General features: G+C 54.7%; 2 protein-coding genes across 8 annotated transcripts in view; both read left to right on the top strand.

Moving 5' to 3' along the window:
* JAKMIP1 (janus kinase and microtubule interacting protein 1) overlaps positions 1-21,496 on the top strand; it is a 140,568-nt gene extending 119,072 nt beyond the window's left edge. The window contains exons 18-23 of the mRNA XM_077878720.1: positions 3,797-3,865; positions 5,587-5,664; positions 8,627-8,830; positions 16,896-16,961; positions 20,084-20,159; positions 21,373-21,496. Coding sequence (XP_077734846.1) covers positions 3,797-3,865; positions 5,587-5,664; positions 8,627-8,830; positions 16,896-16,961; positions 20,084-20,134 — 468 coding nt within the window. The 3' untranslated portion in view covers positions 20,135-20,159; positions 21,373-21,496. The remainder of the gene's footprint in view (positions 1-3,796; positions 3,866-5,586; positions 5,665-8,626; positions 8,831-16,895; positions 16,962-20,083; positions 20,160-21,372) is intronic.
* A 1,999-nt stretch (positions 21,497-23,495) lies between these two features.
* C2H4orf50 (chromosome 2 C4orf50 homolog) overlaps positions 23,496-24,093 on the top strand; it is a 113,137-nt gene continuing 112,539 nt past the window's right edge. For 6 of the 7 annotated variants that reach the window (XM_077878710.1, XM_077878689.1, XM_077878692.1 and 3 more), the window contains exon 1: positions 23,792-23,933. The gene's annotated coding sequence lies outside the window, so the exon portion shown is untranslated. Of the gene's footprint in view, positions 23,635-23,791; positions 23,934-24,093 lie in introns of those variants that run through there. The other variant, XM_077878690.1, reaches the window with a different exon arrangement.

Genomic DNA, 24,093 nt, shown 5'->3' with positions numbered 1-24,093 from the left:
AATGTCGGTGCTGAGAGTGGCCCCAAGAGGAAAGGTGGGACCAGCTGCAGGGCCAGCTGAGAGCCCTGACAGGACCCCCTCCCCAGCCAAAATAGACTGCCCAGTTTGCCTGGTCCTAGGGTTCCTAGGATGTGGGGATATCAGCGCTGGAATGGGGACAGTCTTGAGCAAGCATGCATGAGTTGGAGCTCTTGAGCTGACAGTGGGATTGGAGCCCCACCCCCCACGCACACACCAAATGCATGATTTTTTTTTTAAAGATTTTATTTATTTATTCATGAGAGACACAGAAATAGAGGCAGAGACACAGGCAGAGGGAGAAGCAGGCTCACTCTGGGGACCCTGATGCAGGACTCAATCCAGGACTCCAGGATTACAACCTGTGCCGAAGACAGGCGCCCAATCACTGAGCCACCCAAGCATCCCCCAAATGCATGTTGTTTTAAAAATTGTCACTCAGTGTCAGTATCTGACTAAACTGAGGTATTATTTGGAGGCACAGTGCATATAGCACTGTAGCATATACGTGAGGTGCAACTCTAATTAGGAATGCCACACAGTGCTCCTGGATGACTTTGCCAGGGCATCTTACTCTGGGGGCTTATCTTGCTCCTATCCTTGCCTGGGGAAGCCCCATTCCCTCTTGATGGTTAGCAGAGTCCAAGGTCAGAGCCACATCTGTCCTTACCCTACGTCCTCTGCCCACAGCACATGCCCAGCAAAGGAACTTGAACCTAGGACATCTGAGGGTTTACAGGTGGTCATGAATCACACTGCTTTTTTTTTTTTTTAATTTTATTTATTTATTTTTAGAGATGTAGAGAGAGAAGTGATGGGAGGGGCAGAGGGATAGGGAGAGAGAGGATCCCAAGAATCCCAAGGTTCCACCCCTAGTGCAGATCCCAACATGGGGCCCAATCCCACAACCCCGAGATCATGACCTGAGCTGAAATCAAGAGTCCGATGCCTAACCAACTGAGCCAGCCAGGAGCCTGAGTCACACTTCTTCTTTATGAAGCTCCTTCAAGTTCAAAACTAGTTGAGAAACAGTCAAAACCAATCAGACAGATGGAAGATTTTTTTAAAAAAAATTGTGTTCTCACTGGTTGCAATGGGTGAGTGAATTCAGCGTAGGCCTGTGGCCACAGTCAAGCTTTCCAATAGTTGGCCTGGCATTAAGGTCTCAGGACTGTCTCCAAGGGAGAGTTGGGTCTTAGAGGAGAGAGCCCCCAGCTCTGGGGCCCTGCACCTGTGGGCAAAGACCTGGCTTCCTACAGAATGTCCTCCCTGTAGGCTGTCTCACTTCTCCCCAGAGGGCTTGGGGGGACAGGTGTCCCCACACCTCTCCCTCCTGGAGGATGGTGCAAACCATTTGCATTTGGGTGCTTACTCTCCGGGCGTGGCCTGGGGTCTACCTGGTGGACTCTCCTCGATACAAAATTCGTGACCTCACAAGCGCAGGATGCTCATGGCCAGTGTTTTCTGCCCTCATTTTACTCTTTCAATTGCCAAGAAGCACTTGTCAATTTTTTTCTTTCTATGCATAAGATGCATGTCAATCTTTTTTTTTTTTTAACAGTAAGAAGAAACTGGACACCATATTCTAAACCTATTCTAAGAGCAGCTTGTTGTAATGATTCAAAACTGAGTTTTGATTTTTTTCCACTTAAGTTTTAATCTTTTTAGGACTGCTTGTCTTAGGATATTAAAAGTGAAACATTTTTCATTTCCCGCCAAAAATATGCTTATCTATTTGTAAGGCATTGTGCATCCTCAACAACATCTAACAAAATGCTCTGTTTTGGGCACATGCATCTGCTGCTGGCTCAGGGGGTCCACTCTTGGAGCCAAGCTCACTCTGATGTTGGGGGAAGCCGTGTGATCACGGCTTTATCTAGTCTCGTTCCCTCCATGGAACCAGCATCCACCCCGTCCCTCCCGCCAGACCTCCACACTCTTATGTTCTGCCCTCGTTCAGCAAATGTTTGCTGGGCACATGCTTCATCCCAGGCCCGTGCTGGGTAAGGAAGTGTAACAACATGTCAGATATGGTCCCTGCCTTTGGGCTTCTGTGGGAGGGAAACAGACAACAGCAATTGGTCAGGTGAGTGCTATGAGAGCCATTGGTAGGATGCTGGAGGGATGCTGGAGGGCACCTGACCCCAGGACACTCAGGAAGCAGGGCGGGCTTCCTGGAGGAGGCGACAGCCAACTCAGGCCTGAAGGCTGAATAGCTGTTAGTTCAGAGAAGGCCTGGGGCCGAGGCCAGGGGTGGGAGAGGTAGTGGCATTCCAGGTAGGGACAGTAGCATGTGCAGAGGCCCTGAGGCGAAGCTGGCTTGGCTGGGGGGCCAGCAGTGTCAGGAGTGATGGGGTGTCCCTGAGGGCTTTCAGCACAATTGGGGTTTTGAGAGGACCTGTGCTTGAAAGCAGAGAGGGCTTTGGTCCAGACAGCAGCCTGGAGGGGTGGGGCCGTGGTGTGCAGCAGGTGGGTGTTTGAAACAGGAGCAGTTGGGACCAACGTGTGGAAGGGGGAAGGGAAAGGGGAGGGGATGGAGAAATCAAGGCTGTTCCCTGCATCCTGGTTTGGGTGAAAGCGGCCTCTTCCCCATCAGAGGGACCAGGGAGGCTCGGGTGGCATCAAGAGAGACGTGGGGGCTGTCTGGGCTGCAGGGAGATACTGCAGAGAGCTGAGGGAGCACAGAGGCACGCAGAACCCATGGGGCGGGGGAGGAGCGAGGGGGGAAGCCAAGGGCAGGGCTGTAAGGGGAGGGGGAGCCTCAGGCAGGGGAGGAGAAGAAAAGCCAGGAGGATCATGGGGCTGCTAAGTGGGGCTGGGAGGCTAGGAAAGGGGGGCGCGGTCCCCAGGCTGGAGGCAAGGAGGCTGTGTACTGTGCCGAATGCACACATTCACACACACTGTCAAGCATGGACACACCCCTGCCCTCGGACACCCCCTCCAACCCCCCCACAGGTCCACCCACCAGCCCATCTCTTGGGTGGGCTCCTCATAAAGACACACCTACATACCTCCATCCTGAGAAACAGCTGCCCGCCTCCTGCTCACCGCCAGCCCAGACCCAGGAAGAGGCAGACTGTCCCTGTCACCTGCCCTTGGTGGGTGCTCGCTGGCCTACTTCAGCACCCTCGTGCCCTGGGACTCAGCACACCCCTCACTCCACGGTGCACCTGGCCGATCGGGGGTGCCACTGCAGTGGCAGTTTTGCAGGCTGGGTTAGAAATCCCCATTGCCCACCTGTGTGACCTTGGACAAGTGATTTAACTAGGCATCCATGTCTTCACCTATAAAACGGGTGATGCTGCTTATGCCATGGGGCGGGAGTGAAGGGCTGGATGAGGTCCCCAGCATGAAGCCACCATCACAGCACTCAGCAGACCTCAGTGACACTCAGCCACCCAGCCGCAGAGCCCCCAGATGCACCCAGGGGCCCACTGTGTGCTGAGTCAGGCTCCCACAGCATGCACACCAACTCCCTCCTGGACACGCAGATGCAATGGGACACACATACTGACACTCATGCACACGTACACGCACGCACACACGCACACATGCATGTATATCCAAGACCTGATTGATCCCTGAGCAAACATCTGTCAAAGCTGAACACCTGTACAGACAATGGCCCTGTTTCATGGCCCTGAAGGCCATGCTGAGATGGGCCGGGGAGGCCAGGAGCCTCGTTGAGGAAGAGGCCCCTGCGCACTCAGCTTTGGTGGGAGGCCCCCCGCCGGCATGGGTTCTCATGTCCTGGCCCTCTGTCCCTGCTGTTTTCCAGTGGCTGAAGCAAATAGAGGGAACTGAGGCGGCCCTGACTCAGAAGATGCTGGACCTGGAGAGGGAAAAGGTAAAAGACAGCCCTCTGGGAGGCAGGAGGGTGGAAAGGGTGCACTTTCCTTCCCAGGGAGGTCTTGCATGTATTATTTTTTTTTTAAGATTTTATTTTTTTATTTATTTGAGAGAGAGAGAGAGAGAGAATGAGCAGGGGGAGGGGCAGAGGGAGAGGGAGAGTGAGAGAATCTCAAGCAGACTCCACGCCCAGCACAGAGCCTGACACAGGACTTGATCTCCCAACTCTGAGATCATGACCTGAGCCAAAATCAAGAGTCGGATGCGCAGCCAACTGAGCCACCCAGGGGCCTCCTTGCGTGTACTTTTGTATGCATTTATTTCCTTGCATTTTGAAATTTTGCTTTTTCCGTAATGGCTGTTCCAGGTAATTGTCATCCATTCACTTACTCTTACACTCACTCACTCATTCACTTAATATATATTTTTGGAACCTCTGTTATCCCAGTGCCATGCCAGGGTTACTGGTCTGGTAATGAATATGCTGGGTCCCCACCTTGAGGAGCTATAGCTGCCCACAAGGCTGTGGGAATGTGTGCTCATGAGCCAATACCCCCATGCAGCCTGAGGACGTTAGAGTAACATGTGGGCAATGCTGAGGCACTTGGCCCAGTGGCTCCAGAGACACCCAGATGGTCCTCCCAGCTTTGCTGGCCTCCTTAATGGCCATGAGAGTTTGGGAAGATACATTGGCCCTTCATTTCCTCATTGCTAAGTGGGGGATTCCAAGTTCCACCTGCTGGGCTGTAGGGATGAGTGAGTGAATGAGTAAGTGAGTAAGTGAGTAAGCAAATGGATGAGAGATGTGAGAGGCACAGTCAGTTTTGCACAGTGCTTGGTGCGTCCAGGTACCCGATAAATGGCGGCGGTGGTGGTTATTCACCAGAGGGCTATGGCATAGAGGGGGTCTCTTTTACCCAGCCTGAGGATGTCAGAGAGGGCTTCCCAGAAGAAATGGTTCTTGAGTCTTCAAAGACCAATTCAAGTTTTGCAAATAGAAGCGGGAAGTGAAAACAGAAGGGAGAAGGAATCGCTTACAGCCTGGAAGCACCAGGGTGTGAGAGAGCCCTGGCTTGGAATCTAGTCCCTCCTCTGCCACCAGGACACTGTGGCATCTAGGGCAAGGCACTGATCTTCTCCGGTCCTGTTTCCTCATCTGCGAAGCCAAGGGCCTGCAGTAGATGAGCTCCTGCCTTAGGATCCTTCCAATCAGTAATAGAGATTTGCATTCTGGATGGACCATGCTTGCAGGGACTGGAGGAGTGACCGGGCGTGGGAAGGAGGCACACAGCAGTGAGACTAGTCAAGAGGTGGGGGATGCCGTCCATGTGAGGAGGAAGAGCCACATCTGAGAACTCTTGAGATGGGTCTTCAGGGCCCATCAGGATGAGACAAGAGGAACTGAAAAGGATTCCTGCTTGGGCACTGGGTTGGAGGGGTGTCGCTTTGGTGCAGTCAGGCACCCATGAGGAAGGGAAGCCAAGAGGAGGTGGGACAGGCTTGATCATGTCTCCCTGGGTCTGCAAGGCTCCTGCAGGAAGACTCATGCGAGGGGCGAGCAGGGCAGACCATCACTCCCTTCCCACTTGAGCACCTGGCGGGTCCTCAGCTGGTGGGACTGTCACTCTCTAGCAGAGGTGAGTAGGTGGGCTCTGAAGAGCCTCGCTGGGACAGCTTCTCACGCTGATCTTGATCTTGGGGGGGCCTCCTCTTTTTCAGGACCTGTTCAGCAGGCAGAAGGGCTACCTGGAGGAGGAGCTGGACTACAGGAAGGAAGCCCTCGACCAGGCTTACCTGGTAGGACCAGAAGTGGGTTGGTCACTTTGGCTTGTTAGACTTGACCTCAGAGGCTATGTTTCCCTTTGGGGCTCATGCCATGTTTAGGGGCCCCACCGGTGCCACGTGGGTGCCATCAAAATGCCCTGTCTCTGTTCTGCCCGGAATGACTGTACTTCATTTCAAGGGAAATTGTCACTTTTGTCCAAATCAATCATGATTTTCCAAAAAATCACTTAGCTGTATGGTTTCTTTAGGCATGCTTATTCAACTCTAGTAATTGTTTGAGACAAGTGAGAAGAAGCTGTCTTTCTTAGGTGTTTGTTATACTTAAATGCTTGTTTGTGCATAAAACTCCAAAGCAAGTTTTCCTGTGAACAAGAATGAGGGTAAGTCGCCAAGGAACAGGGAGGCAAAACATTGAGAGCAGGGGCCGGTGGTCATCAGAATAAAACTGACTTGTTGTGAGGTCCTATGCCATACTGCGTTTGGGTCAGAAATTTGTCCCGGGCTTCCTGGTGATGAGCTAAAACTGAGATCCCATCCTAGTTCACATGTCATACGACTTTGAGGACTCTCTGGCCACCGAGTGAGACAGGGAGATAATACAGGCCCCACCAGGTGTCCCCACAGCACAGAGAATGGAGAGTTCAGCGTCCCTTCTTGCAGGAAGAAGCAGCACAGTCCACAAAGTCTCTAGCAAGTCTTTGTCCTGGTCATCTGTAGTTAAAAATCATTTTATGGAATAGTTTGTACCTAAATCATGCAGAGTCAACAACTGAAAAAAAAGATCGCAAACCCTCGTTTTCCGTGAGCATGTCTGGGAAGACGGAGAGCCAGTAGCCTGGGCACGGGGGCTGGCCCACCTCCCCAAGACCATCGGCATCTGGGTTCTGAGCCCTGGGCCAGAGAAGTCACAGGTCCCGGGAACCGAGCCTCACCGGGACCACGCATTTACCCTCCCAGCGCTTCCTTTTGGGCACAAGATGTTCTAACGGTGCAGAGGGCAATTTAAAGATAGAAATGTCTCCTCCTTCTCTGGGAGGATTGCTCACACTCAACTGTTCCCTCGCTGGTTTTGCCTTGACTCTATCCTTTTGTGAACACCTTTCTCACACCAGGCCTCATCTGTCTCCCTAGCGTTTCCCAGAAAGTTATGAGGAACGTGATTTAAGGAGATCCATAGGCATCGAAGGCAATGGGCCAAGTTTGGAAAACTCTGAAGGGTTTCTTGGGCCCTTAATCTGATGAAGGTTGAAGGATGGGCCGGGGCTCTGAGAGGGATGTAAGCAAGTACTTGGCCAAGCTCACTGGGTCATGGGCTGTCTTTTCAAGGGACATCTGGCAGGATTGGTGATTTTCAACACATTTTGGAAAAGCTTGGTGTCCACCCTTTGCTGTTGGAGTACAGTCTGCAGGAAGGCCCTGGGGGGGCCCCTCCGAGTCCTGGTTCTGCAGAGGAGGCCCCTGGGAGAGCTGATCGTGCCACCATGTAGAAACTGCGTTCCTTCCAAAGCCTCAGGGGTCTTGGAGGCCCGAGGTGTGATTGCGTTCTGATGCCGTGCTGGATCGGCTTGAACGGTCAGGGAATAACATGGTGGTGGTGCCCTGTGCCCGGGCAGGAGTGAGGATGGCAGGTGCCGCATGCAAGCTGGCGTTCCTTCATCATCGCACTGAGTGAGATGGGGCAGGTCCACAGTGGGTCTTCTGGAATTGGGTGGCAGGGTCCTTGCTGGAAGCTGGTGGCCTGAGGTGTCCTGGAAGCTCAGCTGCTGAATGGGGAGGGGTGAGCCAGTGGGTACCGGCAAGCTCTGGCTCTGTGTGGAGCCCATATGGGGACCCCTGGGCTGTGCCAGGGAACAGAATTCCACCCTCTCATTTCCCAAGGGGGTCCTTTGGGGTCAGGCGAGGGGCGGTGATGATGCCTGTAGGTCAAGACTGGCTCTGGGCTGATGGGTCTGGAGGCAGGGCAGGGTGGGGGTGGTGCCAGACAGCTGCAGAGGCTTGCCAGAGTAACATCCCCCTCACCCCCCCACTCCTGCCTCAAGCCTCCTCTCACCTCTTCTTGGCAGTTTCCATCCAAACTGAACATTGGTCAAATGGTCTTAGGAAGACAGGGATCCATTCCCTAGTTCCTAGATCTTTCAGCTGGAAGCCCTGTAGTGCGGAGGTTGCTGATGTAGGACTGGCTGCGGAGGGTGGAGACCAAGAATTTGCAGTGACAACGACCAGAGGGACAGTTAGCCTGGCCCAGGACGGGGTTTGTGTTTGAGGACCATGTGGGTGGGGACTTAGGGAAGCAGAAAAGGAGATAATTTTCTCTTTTGTCCCTAGATATTCCCATGAGGTAACTATATTTAAGTGTCTTGGGGGTGAAGTAGAAAAGAAATAACTTCCTCTAACGATTAAAACTCTCGCCTTTCACAAGGAGCCTTCGGTTGGCCACTAATCTCTCATCTGCTTTGCTAACAAAGGGAGGGCACGGTTAGAACTTTGTCACCACTCGCTCTAGATTAAAGTGGCATTCCGAACTAGCTGGCTGAAAACCACGTGTGTGTGTGCGATTTGAGACATATTTTCCCACTGATGCCCACGATAAAAGGGGAGATCTGTTCCCAAGGTGGGGGTGGGTGGAATAAATGGGGACTGAAAACTGGCGGAGCCAAACCTCTCTTTGAATCGCACGTTTCAAGGGGCAGTTCTGATGATTCCTTCTTATAGCCCTTGTCCTGTCCTGCACAGAGTAGGGCATCTTGATTGAATAGAGTTAGACATGTTCTCGAAAGAGTGTGCACGGGGCTGCAAGGGGCTCCCCCGCTCCCCCCGCCCCCCCCCGCCCGTGCCTGCTGGCTGCTCTGCTAGGCCCCTGCACGCTCCCCTCCCTGCCTGAGATGGCCAGCTCTGCCCCCCGCAGCTGCAGTGTCCTGGCCGCTACCGTCCACCCATTTGTGATCTTCCACTGTCTGTGATTTGGGCCACTCAGAAAATCCAGGAGCTGGAGGCCACGCTGTACAACGCGCTGCAGCAAGAGCCAGGGCGGAGGGCCAGCGAGGCGCTGAGCGAGGGCCAGCGGGAGGACCTGCAGGCCGCCGTGGAGAAGGTGCGCCGGCAGATCCTGAGGCAGAGCCGGGAGTTCGACAGCCAGGTCCTGCGGGAGCGCATGGAGCTGCTGCAGCAGGCCCAGCAGGTGAGGGGCGGGTGGCGGGCACAAGGTGCCTCTTGCCCTCTCCCCAGCCTCTGACCCCTCTGACGGGCACCTGGGTGTTCCAGGCATGTTTGATGGCCAGCTGGCAGCAGAGCGCAGTTCCCGTGAAGCAGGGCATGTCCTCTCGTGGGTGTCCTCACAACGCAGCAGGTGCATTCTCGGCAGAGGGGCGTGGCGTATGCAAACCGGTTTTCTGGTACACATTTCAGCGATAGGGCCCACCCCCTGCTGAGTGGTCGCTCAAGCCAGGGCCGGTGTCCCCTGGGGCCTCTCCCTCCAGCATCTGTGTTCTATTTGAACGTCAGGTTCATCAAACCAGGAGGCGTAGCTGAACAGGTTTGCTTTCTTTTGCTGTATTTTGTGATGACGGCCAATCCGAAGACTGGACCTGGTAGCCGTGTTAGTTGTTAACTCTGAAAACCTAAACGTATTCCAAGGTTTGGGGCCCCGTGTGAGTGTCACGTGCTGCCCGGCACGCAGGGAACCAGGCTGCCAGGACTCCAGGGTGATAATGGGCATGACGAGGCAGCAGCAGATGCTCCAACACTTGCTGGGTGCTCACCATCAGAGACCCTTGAGGCGGTGGGAGGTGTTCCCCTGCAGGGTGGGGATCGTGATGTCCCTTCTGATGAGAACACTGGAGCTCAAGAAGGTTAAGGCACGTGCCTGAAGGTCACACAGCTGGTAGGGAGTGCCACTGGTGAGGAAGGACCCGGGTGAGCAGCGGGGAGGCGACATCAGGAAGGGGTAGGGGAGAGTCCTGTCTGAAGACAGCACAGCCCCCCACTGCGGATCGGAGGAAAGCACGCGGGGGGGGGGGGTGTGTGTGCACAGCCAGACACCATGTGGTGCGGGAGTGAAAAGAGATGGTGAAGGGGAGGGGGCACCATCAGACTGGGAGGGCTCCTCATTCAAGGCTTGGTTTGGTTGACAAGACAGGCAGGCAGCCCCCGTGACCCCAGCCTGGCTGTCCCCTCCATCCCCGCGCTGCCCTCTCTGTGCTGGTAGCATCTGCTCATCTGCTCCCTAGCACCCAGGCTCTGAAGCAATGTGTGCACAGCCAGAGGGCACAGGTGTGCGCACACACACCCGTGTAGAGGGAGGGAGAGCTTCCATTACTGGGGAGATTCCTGAGCAGATTGGAACAGCGAGGGGTGAAGGGGGGCGAGAGGTTAGAGAGAGGTGAAGGGAAAGGCATCAATCCATTGATTGAGGAGGTCTGATGTGCAGAAGGGATGAGTGAGGCCAGTGGGGAGGTGAGGCCCAGGCCCAGGCTTCTGAGCAGAGGGGGAGGAGGTGGGGATGGGAGAGGGGAAGGAGGTGACAGTGGTGAAGCTGCTGCTTTGTGCCCACTCCCAGGGCCACCTCGAGATCTGAGGGAGCTCAGGCCACGCTGTTCATGAGGAGGCACAGCAGGGGGCCGGGGGTGATAAAAGGGAGAGGGGAGGTCTTGGAATCCTTGTGGCAAGTGGGTGGGCAAGTTGCTGGCTCAGGGCAAGCCACTGAGGATGCAGCCCAAGAATCTGCAGTGACAGTGACCAGAGTCATGGTCAGCCTTGCCGGGAGGGGCATTGCAGGATGGAGCAGGGAGGGAAGGGGGGAAGAGGGGCTTCTGACGGGTACCATCAAGATCTTGGCACAGGGATATAGGCGTGGGCATTTGCCTTCAAGGACACTGCCTCTCCGCCACCTCTGTGACGGTCACATGGAGAGTGAAGAGTGGCCTGGGGGCACCCCCAGCCTGGTGGGGAGCACAAACACAGCACAGATCCGGACCAACCCGTGTGGCTGAGGCTCTCGTGCCAGAATGCACCTGCAAAGACATGCAGGGAAGGGTCTCCTTCCCGGAGGCTGGGAAGGTGCCCAGTGGAGGACCCAGCTGAACCAGGTTTTGAAGATAAATAGGAAGATGCCAGGTGGCCGCCAAAGGGGACTAGCATTTCAGACAGCAGCACAGCATGGTGTGGCAAGTTTGGGGTGGCAGAGGGGTTGCAAAACACAAACACTGAGATCAGATGGTGTGGCTTTGAGCCCTATTCTCCTGGTTGTTAGCTGTGTGGACTTGGCCAAGTGATTTGGCCAGGCCAAACCTCTCTGGGCCTCGGTTTCCTTGTGAGGATGGAAATAATGCCTACTCACTCGGATGTTGTAGGGTTTAAATGAACTCTTACATGTGAAGTGCTCCCAGCAAGTGTAGACAGCTATTTGTATTGCCGAGTGTAGACCATGATTAGGCAGGTGTAGCAGCAGTAAGACCAGACAGGGCAGCTGGGTGCTGACCTGTATCTGATGGCCAGCACTGTGCCTCCTTTGTGGGGTTTGCTGGCTGAATGTGCAGGGGATGGAGGGATTGTTCAGAAAACCCAGCTCAAAGCAGAACGAAATTTGTGTGTTTAAACCAAAAAGCCATTACCCGACTCAAGAGTTCAAATCTCATGCACGAAGGTGCTTCTTATGGTCTAAGTCTGGAATATATGATAAGGCAGGGAGCACACCCCAAAGACACAGGGCAATGCAGCTTTCGGCCGTGACTCCTGGGAAAGCACCGTGTCCCAAGTGCTAAGAAAGGAAGGGAGTGGGGTGATTTAAAAAAGAAGAAAGAGAGAAAGAAAGAAAACGGAAAGAAAGAGAGACAAAAAAAAAAAAAAAAAAGCTGGCGAACCAAGCTGCCTGTGTGGGGAGATTGGGGACAAGGACCTCTTAAAGACAGAAAAATCACTTAAAATACGAAGGTTTTGGAGTGTTAGTGAAGATCACGTGGGACCAGTCACTTCCTTTTACATTTGCTCACGTACCTAAGCGTGGAGAGGGTTAATGGCTTGACCCAAGGCCGGAAATCGCTTCTCCTGTATCTCTGGATCATTTTCAAATTAGTTGAAAGTTCTGCTGAAGGTCCACGGTAGGCACCCTTCCCCTCCGAATATGAAAACCGTCCTCACGTCTGTTAAAATAGAGGGAGATGCGTGCATCAGCCAACGCTGGCGAGTCACTGAATGACGTGCCCTCCGAGGCTTTGATGAGACAAGACATACAAATCGATTAGCTTGTGCCCGGAGCACGGTGGGCGGTCAATGAAAGGAGGACTCTCCTTACATGACAAGCCCGATGGATGTCCGCTCCTGCTGCTCCAAGTGTGTCCGCGGACCGGCAGCGGCATCACCTGGGAGCTGCTGGAAACGCGGACTCTCGGGCCCCACCCCAGACCTACAGAATCGGATTCTGCACGTAACAGGGTTCAGAGGTGGTTTCTGGCAGTTTACAGTTGCTCCGTTTTGGGGAGTTGTAAATGGAGATCCGTGGCTGTGGGTTCCGGAGGGCAGGAAGGGCCTGTCTTCATCTGCTCAGGCACCGTAACAAAATGCCACATTTTGGGGTTTCAACAACAGACATCTGTGGGTCACGGCTCTAGTGGCTGGAAGCCCAAGAGCAAGGGACTGGCCGATCTGGGATCTGGTTGCTGGGGAGGGCTCTTCCTGGCTTGCAGAGGGTCTCCTGTCTGTGCCCTCAAATGGCCAGGGGAGTAGGGGGGAGAGGAGAAGGGAAAGGGAAGGACGGGGGTGGGGGGGGAGAGGGCGGCTGGAGATTGGCACCAGCAGGGTCTCCTTACCTTTTTGGTTCTGGAAGGGAATGAGCTGTCATTCCTCCTTGCCCTCCTTCCCTCACCCCGTTGCCCTGACTCAGACCAGATGAGCCTCTCCTCTGTCGCACGGTGCCATAGAATTCTGAGGACGGGCCCCCCCATGCCTCCTTGCTCTGGACTCGGTGCTTCTTCATCTGTACTCTGGGCGGTGTGGAGCAGCTCCACCTCCAGGCTGTGCCTCGAGGGTCCTGTGCCCCCTGCAGGTGGAAGTGCTTGGCCAGACTCTCCCGACGTGGCACAGGGGTATCTGGACACCACGGCGCTCGCTGCTGGCTGCTCCCAGTCCCTGCCGAGCACCACACGTGTGACAGCAGCAGGCGTGGGAGCCCCAGTTGGCATCTTGGGGCTCCGGATTTACAAAAATGTAAAAGACACTCAGACTTCAGAGCACATCTGTTCCCTGTAACAGAATTTTCTGGAGTTGGTCATTTGTGTTTGATGCCCAGGCATAGGGGAGGGTTTCCTGCCCGCAAGCCCAGAAACAACCGGGTGCTGGCAAAAACGAGGTTTTGTGGCTTCCTGCTTTCCTTCGATGGTTATTTACCAGTCAAGTACCTCTCATGTGCCAGGCACTGGTCTGGCCCCTGGAGCTGGGGCAGTGAGCCAAGTCCCTGCTTTCCTGGAGAGCAGGGTCTTAGAAGCCAGTGAGGACACTCATAACACATATAAGCACCCCAGATGTCAGAAAGGGTAAGAAGGCGTGAAATGATGTGACGGGGTGAATCGTTGGGGTCTGCGCAAAAAGCAGCAAATACAAAGGCCCTGTGGCAGTAATGGGTTTACTGCGCTTGTCTGTAAGCTGTAATTTTCAAAAGTAGTAGCCGCTGAATATAGGATTTTTTTAAAGATTTATTTTTTATTTATTTATGATAGACACACACAGAGAGAGAGGCAGAGACACAGGAGGAAGGAGAAGCAGGCTCCATCCCAGGAGCCTGACGTGGGACTCAATCCTGGGACTCCAGGATTGTGCCCTGGGCCAAAGGCAGGTGCCAAACTGCTGAGCCACCCAGGGATCCCCCTGAATATAGGATTTCTAAGAACCTGACCCAGTAGTTGTCACGGGCATCATTCAAACACCAGCTAGTAGATGATGCCACGGTTTGTAAAGCCCTCAACTATTTAATTAAGTCTTCGACCTGGTTTGGGAGATGGGGAGACAGAGGCACAGAGGCCACAAGAGCTGAGGAACAGCCAGCCAGCCGCCCAGGAAGCTGTGGCTCTTCCCATCGTGGCCAGCTGAGTTCACAGCCAGTGTCCCGGCCTCCACATCGGATTAATTCCCTGAGGTTTCCTCTTTGCTCTTTGCAATCATCTGTTCTGTTCTCATTCGATAGAATCCTCAGAAATTTGGCATTTAAAAAAGGGATATTGAAAAAAAAACACATTTCCCCCCTTCAACGGGAATAGAGGCTCAAGGACCCAAGAATGTCAAACACACATCACAGTGATTTTTTTTTCCCTTCCGGGACCATAAAAAGCAGCATTTTGGTTATAGATGGAAAGCTATGGGATGGCATTAGGGATACAGGTTTTTGGGTCAGGTAAGTTTGGATTCGAATCCCGCCCTGACTTATAGTGTATCCCGAGCCTCAGTTTCCTGACCTGTAGAATGGGGTCAGTCATAGCCGCATCTGCATCTGGGGTTGGTGGAGAATTTATATAAAGTGGTGGGAGGGTACCTGCCACAAAGTAAGCCCTGAACACACGTGAGTTAATATTTGCCCCCTTGACCTTTCCCACCAGGCACGACCTTTACTCTGTACTCTGTCACTTTGTCACAATAATCCCTGCCAGGCACTCATGCACATGTGCTGACCGGGCAGGTGTCGGGTGCCAGGCCCTGTTCAAGAACGTGGAGAGGGGAGAACCTTGTGGAGTCACACCTGGCCATGATCAACAGGGAGACGTGACAGTGGGCAGCCGGGGACCCGGGCGAGCTCTGCTGGGGAGGGGACGCTGCCCCCCTCCTTGAAAAGCAGAAAGGAGCTGTTCCCTACTTGAAACCCTCCAGTCATCCCTTCACCCTTGGAATAGAATCCAAGGCTGTGTGTGGTCTGGCCCTCGTTACCGTGTCCCCTCCCTGCCCTGACCCAACCTGCCACCTGCTGGGCCCCTGCCTGGGACTGGCTCCTCTGTCCTACAGCTTCCATGTAGATGCAGCCTGGAGAGCCGCCTGCCCCCCAGCCCTGTGGAACTGGGCTCCCCCCCTCCCCCCCGAGTAGAAGCTCTGTGTTGTTCCTGGGGAATTCTCACAAGTCCTCTGAAGGCTGTAAAGCGTCACCTTCCCCCCCACGTGACCCTGTAGTGTACAAGGGCCGCCCCCCCCCCCGCATCCTCAGGGCCCCCATTTCACCTCGGGGCATGAGGTCCCTGTGCAGATGTTACAGAAGAGGGGTTCAGGTATAAGCGATTATGTGACTCCCCAGCACTCACCAGCTGGAAAGCTTGGGGTGCAGGACCCAGCCCGGGGTCCAGTTCTGTGCTCATTCTCGGGTGCTCTCTGCCTCCTCACCTTGCAAGGGGGGTCTTGGGGGACGATCACGGCCTCACTGAGGTACACACAGCCTCCCTCAAGTGGAAGAGAATTAGAGAGGTAGAGGCTCCTGATCCTTTATAGGGTGCACACTCTATGCCGACTCTGCTCTGAGCCCTTCGTGCAGACTCACCTGTTAGATCCTCAGATGTGGGCAACACAATTACCCACAATCCACAGACAAGGAAACCAGGGCCCGGATGGGCTGAATCACTTGCCCAACACCTCACATCTGAGGATAAGTATTTTCCTTGTGTCCTCCGTGCCAATCTGTTCTGTTTCTGCCAGTGTGATCTTTCCAAAACCAAACTCTTCATCATTTCCCTGCTTAAAACCCTTCACAGGCTCCCCATGACACCCCCAAATCTGTGAGCTCCTCATCAGGACATTCCAGGCCCTCTGAGCTCTGCCCCCATTCCCTCCATCCCTGCGTCTCCGCATACTCTGTTCCCCTGCTTGGAATTCCCTTCCCCATCCTGAGTCTGGCAAACCACTGTGGGTGCTGGGCTGGGCTCTGACTCCTCTGGCTCCCCAGCCCTTGGCTCGATGCCCCACCTTTTTCCCCTCTGGGGTCCAGTGCCACCTGCCCGGAGCACCCACGTAAAACAGCATCCCGCCCCCATCCCTACTCCTGCTTGATTTTCTCTGTGTTTGTATTCGCCCAGGGCACCATCTGGGTTCCCGTGTAAATGCTTTTGTCTGAAACTTGGCTGGACCACAAAACCCTTAGGGTCCCAGGCATATTGACCTGTATTTGTTAAACGGGTGAGGGTGTCCATAGAGGTGGTTCTCAAAGTCCCAAGACAAGCAGCCACTGCATCACTCAGGAACTTGCTGGAAGTGCAGCTGCTCAGGCCCAAGCCCCCAAAACCAAGTCAAAAACTCTAGTGGGGGGCCCAGTGATCTGCAAGCCCAAGTGACACTGACCTGGATTCGAGAACACTGTCCTACAGAATGCACAGAAGGCTTCTCCAGCCTAAGGGTCTGCGTGCTAGTGCGGCCTGCCCTGGATCACCCGCCCTGCAGCCTGAGCACCCTTGCCAAGAGTGAGCTCTCCCTCTACATTCAGGCCTGGCAAGGCTGCAGCTGGCCGAGCAGCGGTCAGCACTCTGAGGGGTGACCCTTGGGCATGTGACAATCTGTGAAAGTGTCCCCCTGGGTGAGACACTGCGTGGAGCTGGAAGGAATGGGCTGGTAAACCACGGAGGGAGGATGAGCGCCCCAGGGGGCATCAGGCAGGGTGACCAGCTGTTCCTGGTTCCCAGGACTCGGCAGGGGTGGGCAGGGGGTGGGGGGGAGTCTCCTGGGATCTCTGACGTTCAGTTGCAAAACCAGAAATGTCATGAGCAAACCGAGACGCTTGGCCATCCTAGCACCTGTGCTCATTGGGCTTCTAAGGGGCTGGGGTGCATGTGGCAGCAGAGGCACTGCCCAGACTCGGTTCCTCTGCCCCAGCTCCCCGGGTCCAGCTAGGTGGGTCTTGCACAAGTGCATCCCCTGGTGCCACTTCAAACCCATGATCTTCACTAGCCTGCACCGGGCGCCTCTGTATCTTGGTCCAGGCGCGATGCTTCTGTTTTAAAGAGATCCTGCCTCAAGAGTGCACACCGTGATTCCATGTCCATGCACCTCAAGAACAGGCAAAACCAGCCTTCAGTGGCAGAGGTCGGGGGCCCAAGGAGCCTCCCGGTGCTGGTCCTCTATCTGGATTCGGGCGGTGGGGGTACAGCCCTGCACACGCACAAAGCCAGGCACGCTGCCCGCTCGTCCTCGCATGCTTCTCTGCTTGTATGCTACACCATGATAAAGCGTAAAGAGGTTTTGAACCTGGAGGTTTTACCTTTTCTGATGCAAGAGGTCGTGTGTTTCAGAGAATCCGAGAATTGGAGGCTAAGCTGGAGATCCAGAAGAGACATCTGAAGGAGCTTGAAGAAAAGGTAGGTGGGTGCCCTGCCCCCCGCCCCCGCCCCTGGGGCTTCTTTCTGTGACCGGTCATCACGGGGCTGTTTCCTTCTGCACTGCCATTTCTGTAGTGCAAGAACAGGCTCTGCCTCCCGCCGCCCTTCTCTGCCCCGTCCCCCCAAGGCGGGCACATCTATGCAATAAGTAGCTCCTTCCAATGCTTTTCCAGGGAAGAAAAGTTCAGTTTGGGGCCCACTTTGTGTGTGTGTGGAATGGGGGTGGGGTGCCTTTATTTTTTTCCACCAAAGACCTTCCTCTAAACCTGACCTAGGAAGGACAAGGTGACCCTCTCTGGAGTGATAAGTGAGGTTGGGCCTACTAGGTTGGTGATGTCACCAGCAAGGACCTTGGTTGGTACCCCCAGACCTCTTCACCTTAGATGACTCCTCTGCGCTCTGTGCCAAAACCAGTTACGTGTTCTTGGGCGTCTTTCTCCTCTCCCAGCGGGAAGCAAGGTTGGCCTGCCACATGCTGACACCTGGCCTGTTTGTCTCTTTGTGTTAGTATCACTTTATGGGTGAAGAGGCTGGGCCTGAGATAGATTCAGACACTGGATCCTGATCCTATAGCTGAGAAGGGGTAGCTGGTCTCCTGGGTGCCACAGCCACCCGCTCAGCCCGTCCGGAACGTCTCCTTGGTCCGGGCAGACAAACGAGTGCCACTCAGAACCACGAGTGTGGCATCTCTGTCGGGCCCTGCCCCCCTCCTGCACATTCACCCTGTGACCATGGAGTCCTTGAGCTCAGGGACCAGCTTGTATGCATCAATGTATCCAAGACAGTTCCCACCATGGAATAGGGCATCTCACGTGTTTGCCAAACGAGTATAGACGAGTAGAGCAAAACCTGTAATTGCACATTCTGTGTCACAGGGTAAGATCACAGTGGGAGCCACACGAAGGCTCCAGCCCTGGCCGGGGGTCGGCGGGGACAGTGTGACCCAGGAGGGGATCCCTGCCTGAACCTTGGTCACCCCAGGAGGAGGAAGAGGAAGAGGAAGAAAGGGCATCTGTGGGTTTCAGTTGCCTGAGGCGGGTCTTGGGAGAGAGGAAGGCAACTCTTCCCCCTCCCCCCACCTCCACAAAGTCCCAGAGTCCCAGAAGTCCCCAGAGGGCAGATCTCAGGGCAGATATCTAAAAATGGGGAAACAGCCCCTCCCCGGAGGGGATCAAGCCCAAAGAGACAGGCAGCTCTTCAGATGATGCCAGTTTAGAAGCTTCTTCTGCTTTGTCTCCCTAGAGGATGAGAGGAAGCAGGAGTCACCCTCCAGCATCATCCCTTCTCCATGTAGAGTCTCCTTGCCTCTGGCCGCACAACCGGCACGTCCCCCCGGGGCAGCAGAGGGTCACGGCCATAGGCTTGACCCAGACATTGAGGCCGGTTCTCATGCCAGAGAACCTGGGAACCCCTGGGGGATGCTGGTTTAAGCAGATTTCTAGTGTCTCTGTCTGCCAGATGCCCACCCTGCAACCTTATGGGGTTATTCTGAGGTCCCGAAGGAGTCCCAAGTATAATTCCACCCAAGAGTCTCCAGGGATAACCTGACTTTGCAGGCAGGTGTGTCTGGGCTTTGCTCCAGGGGGGCCCTGGGACCCTGGGGGATTTACCCCTCTGCCTGGGCCTGGGGGCTCACATCTCTCCCCTCTTCTGGGATGGTTGTGAGGATTCCATGAGCGTCGGGGTGTGACGTTCTGAACCCCTGGCCCAGAAGAGGTCCATGGACCACCAGGCTGGTTCTGCTTCTTAGACCCCCAACTGGGCTTTAGGGCCTGAGTTGGCACAGTGGGTCGCAGAGCAAGAAAAGGCAGCAAAGAGACTCAAAACACGCCATAGTGGTCTTGCTGATTTAAAGTTTTTAAAGGTGGGAAGGCACCCACAGGAAATAAGGCCGGCGGCATTTTAGTGAGGAAGCACACTGGGCTACGTGTGAAGCTCCTCTCTCCCTCTGTTTTACTCTTTCCTCAAAGCGAGCCTGTGTGGGTTGGCCTGGCTCCTTTTGTCCCAAAGGAGTGGCCGAGGCTGGCAAACAGCAGGCGGACTCCTGGTCGGGCCAGTAGGACGAGAAACGACAGATGCACTCGAATCAGCATCATTTCCCTGCGGCCACTAGTGGGAAGGGGCTGCAGCCACATTACCCGTGGCTCATGTCAGTGGCCAGGACCCCTTCCTTGCTACTCCCCACCGGGTGCTCTTGGCAAGTCCCTGCCCCCCCACCTGGGCCCCAGTTTCTCCATGTGAGAAATGAGAGCTCTAGATGACTCCACATAGGCGCCGTCTGGCTCCAACCTCCAGTGATTCTAAAACTTGTATAAAAGTTGGTGGCTGTCTGTTTGGATTTTAATTTTTCAATCAATACATTAGGGGAGTTATTACCGCATTTTGGAGGCAAAAGGGGGGAAAGAATGACTTTCAAAAGCCCCAGATGATGCTCCGACAGGTTCTACTGATGAGCAATAATTCTTGTGGAGCAAAGCAAGTCGTGAATTCAGTTCAGAAAGAGAAGTCTACTTTCAAACTAGCTGTATAATTTTTCCTTCCTTTTAAGGCCTTTTTTTCTCCCTATTTTTTTTATTTTTAAAGCGGACTAATTGAATGACACCAAAGATTTTAAATAATGGTCTCTTGGGAGAGAGGGCCCTGGCAGGGATGGTGCTGGGGGAGGGCTTCTGCTCCTGGGCAGGTGGGTCTGGGGCATCTGTGGCCTGGGGGGACCCCGCCTGGTCCCTGTCCACACACCATGCCTGGGCTTTGGTGGGAGCCCCAGGTTGCAACCATCGGAGGGTCCTTCCTCTGTAATGTGTCCTACCAAGGTCTACAGGAAAGCCACACCTCAGCAGCAAAAACATCCTGGTTTGTCTGAATCAAGCCAGGGGTTTGGGGAGAGTAGTTGGGGGGTACAGAGGACTTCCTGAGGGTGGGCTCCCCATGAGGTCCGCTGCCCAGGTCTGCTCACTTTCCGGCCCTCCTTCTGAACTTGAACCGGGTACAGTAGTTCTTGTGAAATGTGTCACTGAATCCCATACTACATATCTTACATCTTCTTTTCTTTTCTTTTCTTTTCTCCCCCCCCCCCATTTTCTTTTGGTCTTATTTTATAGTTTTTGTTCCTTTTTTTGTTTTTCTCACTAGCATTCATTCTGTGGCCTTGATGACTTCAGTGAGCAAAGAACTCGGGTTGGTATCCTTTTGATTTCACAGATAAAAATGATGGTTGTCTGAAAAGGACAATTTCTCCCATTTCTGACCATAACATTCCTTGAGCGAGGAGGCTCCGTGGAAGGTGGCCTGTGGCAGGTCGCTCAGCCTTGTGGCTCCCTGGGCCGAGGGTGGGGATGGGGACGACCAGGGGTCGCGGGCCAGTCCCACCCCAGGGAGGTAGGTTGGGGGAGCTCTTTGGGAAGAAGAAGGGGCAGTGGGGACCTGGTTGCCACCCTGCTGTAGTTCTTCTTCAAAAGAGGGGGTGTGTGTAGTTTTTTCCAAAGTTTCTTTCTATTTTGGCATTAGTTTCTGGTGCTTTCTACTGCCTGTGGACCAGATCAGAGCGGTTTCTGGGGTCAGGGGTCTTCAGAAGAAGAGGCTGACATGCAAGCCCATGACCTGCATATAAAATACCCAGAAAGCCTGAGTGAAGAGCCTCCAGCACCCTGTGCCCCACCCGCCCCCAGCCCTGAACCTGTGCCTGGTTCTGATACCTGTGCTGTGTTCAGGGACCTTGGACAGAAGCCACCCGGGACAGCTGGTCCTGCTCGGCCCTTTGCACCTCTAGGACCCAGCTCTCACCCGAGTTCCTGCTTGGGCATCCTGTCCTTCCCCACTCTCTTTGCTCTGAGCACCCACCTTGAGGCTGGGGTGAGAGGGGGACAGTCTGCCAGGGCCCCTAGGAGCTACAGTTCTGCCCCTGAATCCAGCACTGGCTGAGAGCCCTTTGAGCTCTGGGGGTGCCTAGCTGTCCTGACCCCCAGGCCGAGCTCTGCTGATGGTTCTTTCCCTCCCTTGTGTCCTCATGGAAGCCCTGAGCCTGGCCCCTGAATGCAAGGGCTTTGCTTGTATTTTCTGTGTCTTAAGGCTGGGGGCAGTGCCTGGCACGTGGTCCAAATGAGTAATAGCGGAGCAGAGCAGTGTTTGTGTAGTGAGTAAAGGAATGATCCCAGGTCTGATCAGATGGGGAGTGGGGGTAGCCACGGGGGGTCGGGGTAGGTACTGGAGGACAGGCCATCTGAGTTCTGTTTTCTCTTTCCCTACATTGTTGGGGAAGTTCCCTCAGTGGGCTCAGTTGGAGAGTTTGGGACAGCCATGGGGGGCAGGTGGGGCAGGTAAGCCAGGGGCCTCTCCGACCACTTTAACCCTTGATTCTTACAGCATTTCACATTATTTTATAATCTCACAGGATAGAAAAAGAGCTTACAGAATAAATTGAATCCCTACGACAACCCTAACCCCACTCAAACCAAAACCCAACAGCAAAACAAGCTACTTCAAGCCAGAGATTGAAAACGGAATTCACATGTCCTTGATAAGGAGGACTTTTGGGTCTCTGGCTGGGTCCTGGCTGGGCCGAGCTGCAGGAGCCCCAGAGATGGTGGGGGACCTGTCAAGCTCGGGGCCCATCGGAGTCCCCACTCTGGCCTCACAGCCCCAGGGGCAGAGACCTGAACACCAGGAAACTAAGTGCAATTACTAGAAACTGAGTCACTGGAGAGCCACTGCGCTGCCAGGGGCCAGGCCAGAATCCTCGTCCCTGCACTGCATGCCTCCCCTGGCCACGGTGGTGTGTCCGGCTGGGCAGACCTCTGTACATATGTCTCCATGAACAGTGCTCCGTGTATCCCAGAATCTGTCAGCCGGAGTGACTCGCAAATGTCCCTGTGATCTGAACCCAAATCAAGCCCTGGTCAACAAAACCCTTCAGATCCCTGTGCAGCTGATTCGGCAGGTGGCGACGAGGGAGAAAGAGCGAGAGAGAGCAGAACTCTGATGAGGAGCTGACGACTCACCCACTGTGGAGGGCAGATCCAAGGACCTCAGATTTCCGTGAAAGAAGCCACATCTCCATCACTCTGGTGGGTGTGACACAGTGGAAGTCCCAGAGCATGACTGTCCCTGGGTCATGTGGAATGAGGACTGAGAAGGTGGACACGGTCCCCGATTACACCATTCCTGGGCTGTCTTGCATCTTGGCTGTAATTTGCAAGGCACTACCAAGGGAAAATGCTGGAAGTGGAGGGTTCTGAGGAGCCTCCTGCAATGCTCTGACACCAGGGCCGCTCTCTCACAGTCGTGGAGGAGGGAGCCCTTCCTGACATCCGGCAGACTGGCCCCTGAATGGGACCTCCTAGAAGACAGAGTAGGGCAGTCAAGGAGGGGGCAGGCAGGAGCTGGTGAGAGTCCACCCCGGAAGGAGCCCTTAAGAAGGAAGTGACTTTGGGATGTAGCTGCTGTTCTTATTCTAGGGTGAGTGGGGTCGGCGGGTGAGCGTCTCCAGAAGAAGCCCCTGCCCACGTGACCCTTCTCCACTAAACTTCTAGAAGAAGACATGTGGAATTAGGATGGATAAAGTGAAACCAAAGGTGGTGGATGTGAAGGAGAGGACTACCACCCTAGAAGAGGGACAGGCTGATGCCATGGACGGGAAGGCCTGCTGCTCTGTGTTTGCTGGATGGGGAGAACAATCCTGAGATTTCTAGTAAGAAGAACCTTTGGAGAAAACAAGTGACTGAGACTCAGGCTGCTGAGGGGACCCGTGGAGGAGGAGCCCAGCAGAGGAGCTGAATGTTCTCAGAAGGGCAAAGCCAAGGATGGAGAAGGAGGTTGCAGTGGGTGCAGAGGGGAGCCCCAGCCAGCTGGAGAGGGGCGCCCAAGCCAAACCGAAGAACTGGGTGGGGGTCTATGAAAACGCACACCAAGACAGCTGGGAAGTGACCATTCTGTTTTGAAATCTAAACCCAAAGCACCTGCCACACCAGCCCCTCCGACTTGCCATCATTTGGTATCCAAATGTGAAGGAATTGATGTCTTTGTTTGAAGACAGGCATCTGGGCATCCGGGTGGGGATGGGAGTGTGCAACCACGCAGGGAGTGCACATGAACGCCCGTCGGCTTTCCCCGGGGCCCAAGCAGGCACAGAGCCACTGCTTTGCTAACCCAAGAGACAGAAGTCCGGCGGGTGCACACGGGTCTCTGGGAAGCATTTCTTGACACCGAGTGTCTATTGTCTCCCCGTTGCAGGAGCATCCAGGAGTGTGGCCCTCAGGCCCTCCTGGGCCTGTCCTTCTGTTTGCTCAGCTCTCCCACTCAGACAAAAGGACAGGAATAGTGTTGGCTCTGAAGTCAGGCCCATGTGGGTCTGCTCCCAGCCTGGCCCGTCTCCTGCAACGGACACTGGCCAAGGACTTGCTGCTCTGAATCTTGATTTCTTCTCGGTGGGATGGGGGTGATGTTTCCCATGCAACACCTCACTTCGCGTCTCCTTGGGCATAACTAGGCAGTTAGACCTGCAGGACTCCCGGGTACTGGCAGGAGATGGAGCGGACAGCAGCCACGGCTCCCTCGGTGGGACTCGTCGGCAAAGGAGACCATCCAACCCATGGGGGACCAGGAGCCCATTCTCTGAGACAGCTCAGGTGCAAGGGAATGAGACCCACACGAGCAGGTATGGGAGTGGCCCTGGCTCAGAAACCCAAAGTCTCCAGTATCTGTGAAAGTCCTGGACATTGTTTCCAAAGTCCCTGCCAGGGACAGGCCGGTTCCAAGAGCCGTTGTACTCAGGGGACCTCCCAACCCTGGTGGCCTACTGGACGCGTCCCTGGACTTCATCCACAACCCTCTGCTCCCAGGAGGGGGTATATAGCCCTCATGATTGTTGTGGGTGTTGTGGCCTAGTAGCACAGCCGAGGTTCCACGTGGTGCGGTTCCCAGGGCAGCAGAGCTACAAGAACAGCTGAACCTCAGGTCAGTGTCTCAGGCAGGAAGGAGAAGGGTTGGGTCCACCCCTTTACCACCACCCTCCTCACATCCTGAATGTGAGGATGAAGGGAGAGCCCTGTCAAGTTCCTGGCACTTGACACAAGCCCTAATTCCTGGCTCCTCTGTGGCCAGTGACAACCCCTGA

Source organism: Canis aureus, chromosome 2 (genome assembly GCF_053574225.1).
Source record: "Canis aureus isolate CA01 chromosome 2, VMU_Caureus_v.1.0, whole genome shotgun sequence".
NCBI lineage: Eukaryota > Metazoa > Chordata > Mammalia > Carnivora > Canidae > Canis > Canis aureus.
This window is presented reverse-complemented; position numbering and strand designations above follow the sequence as displayed.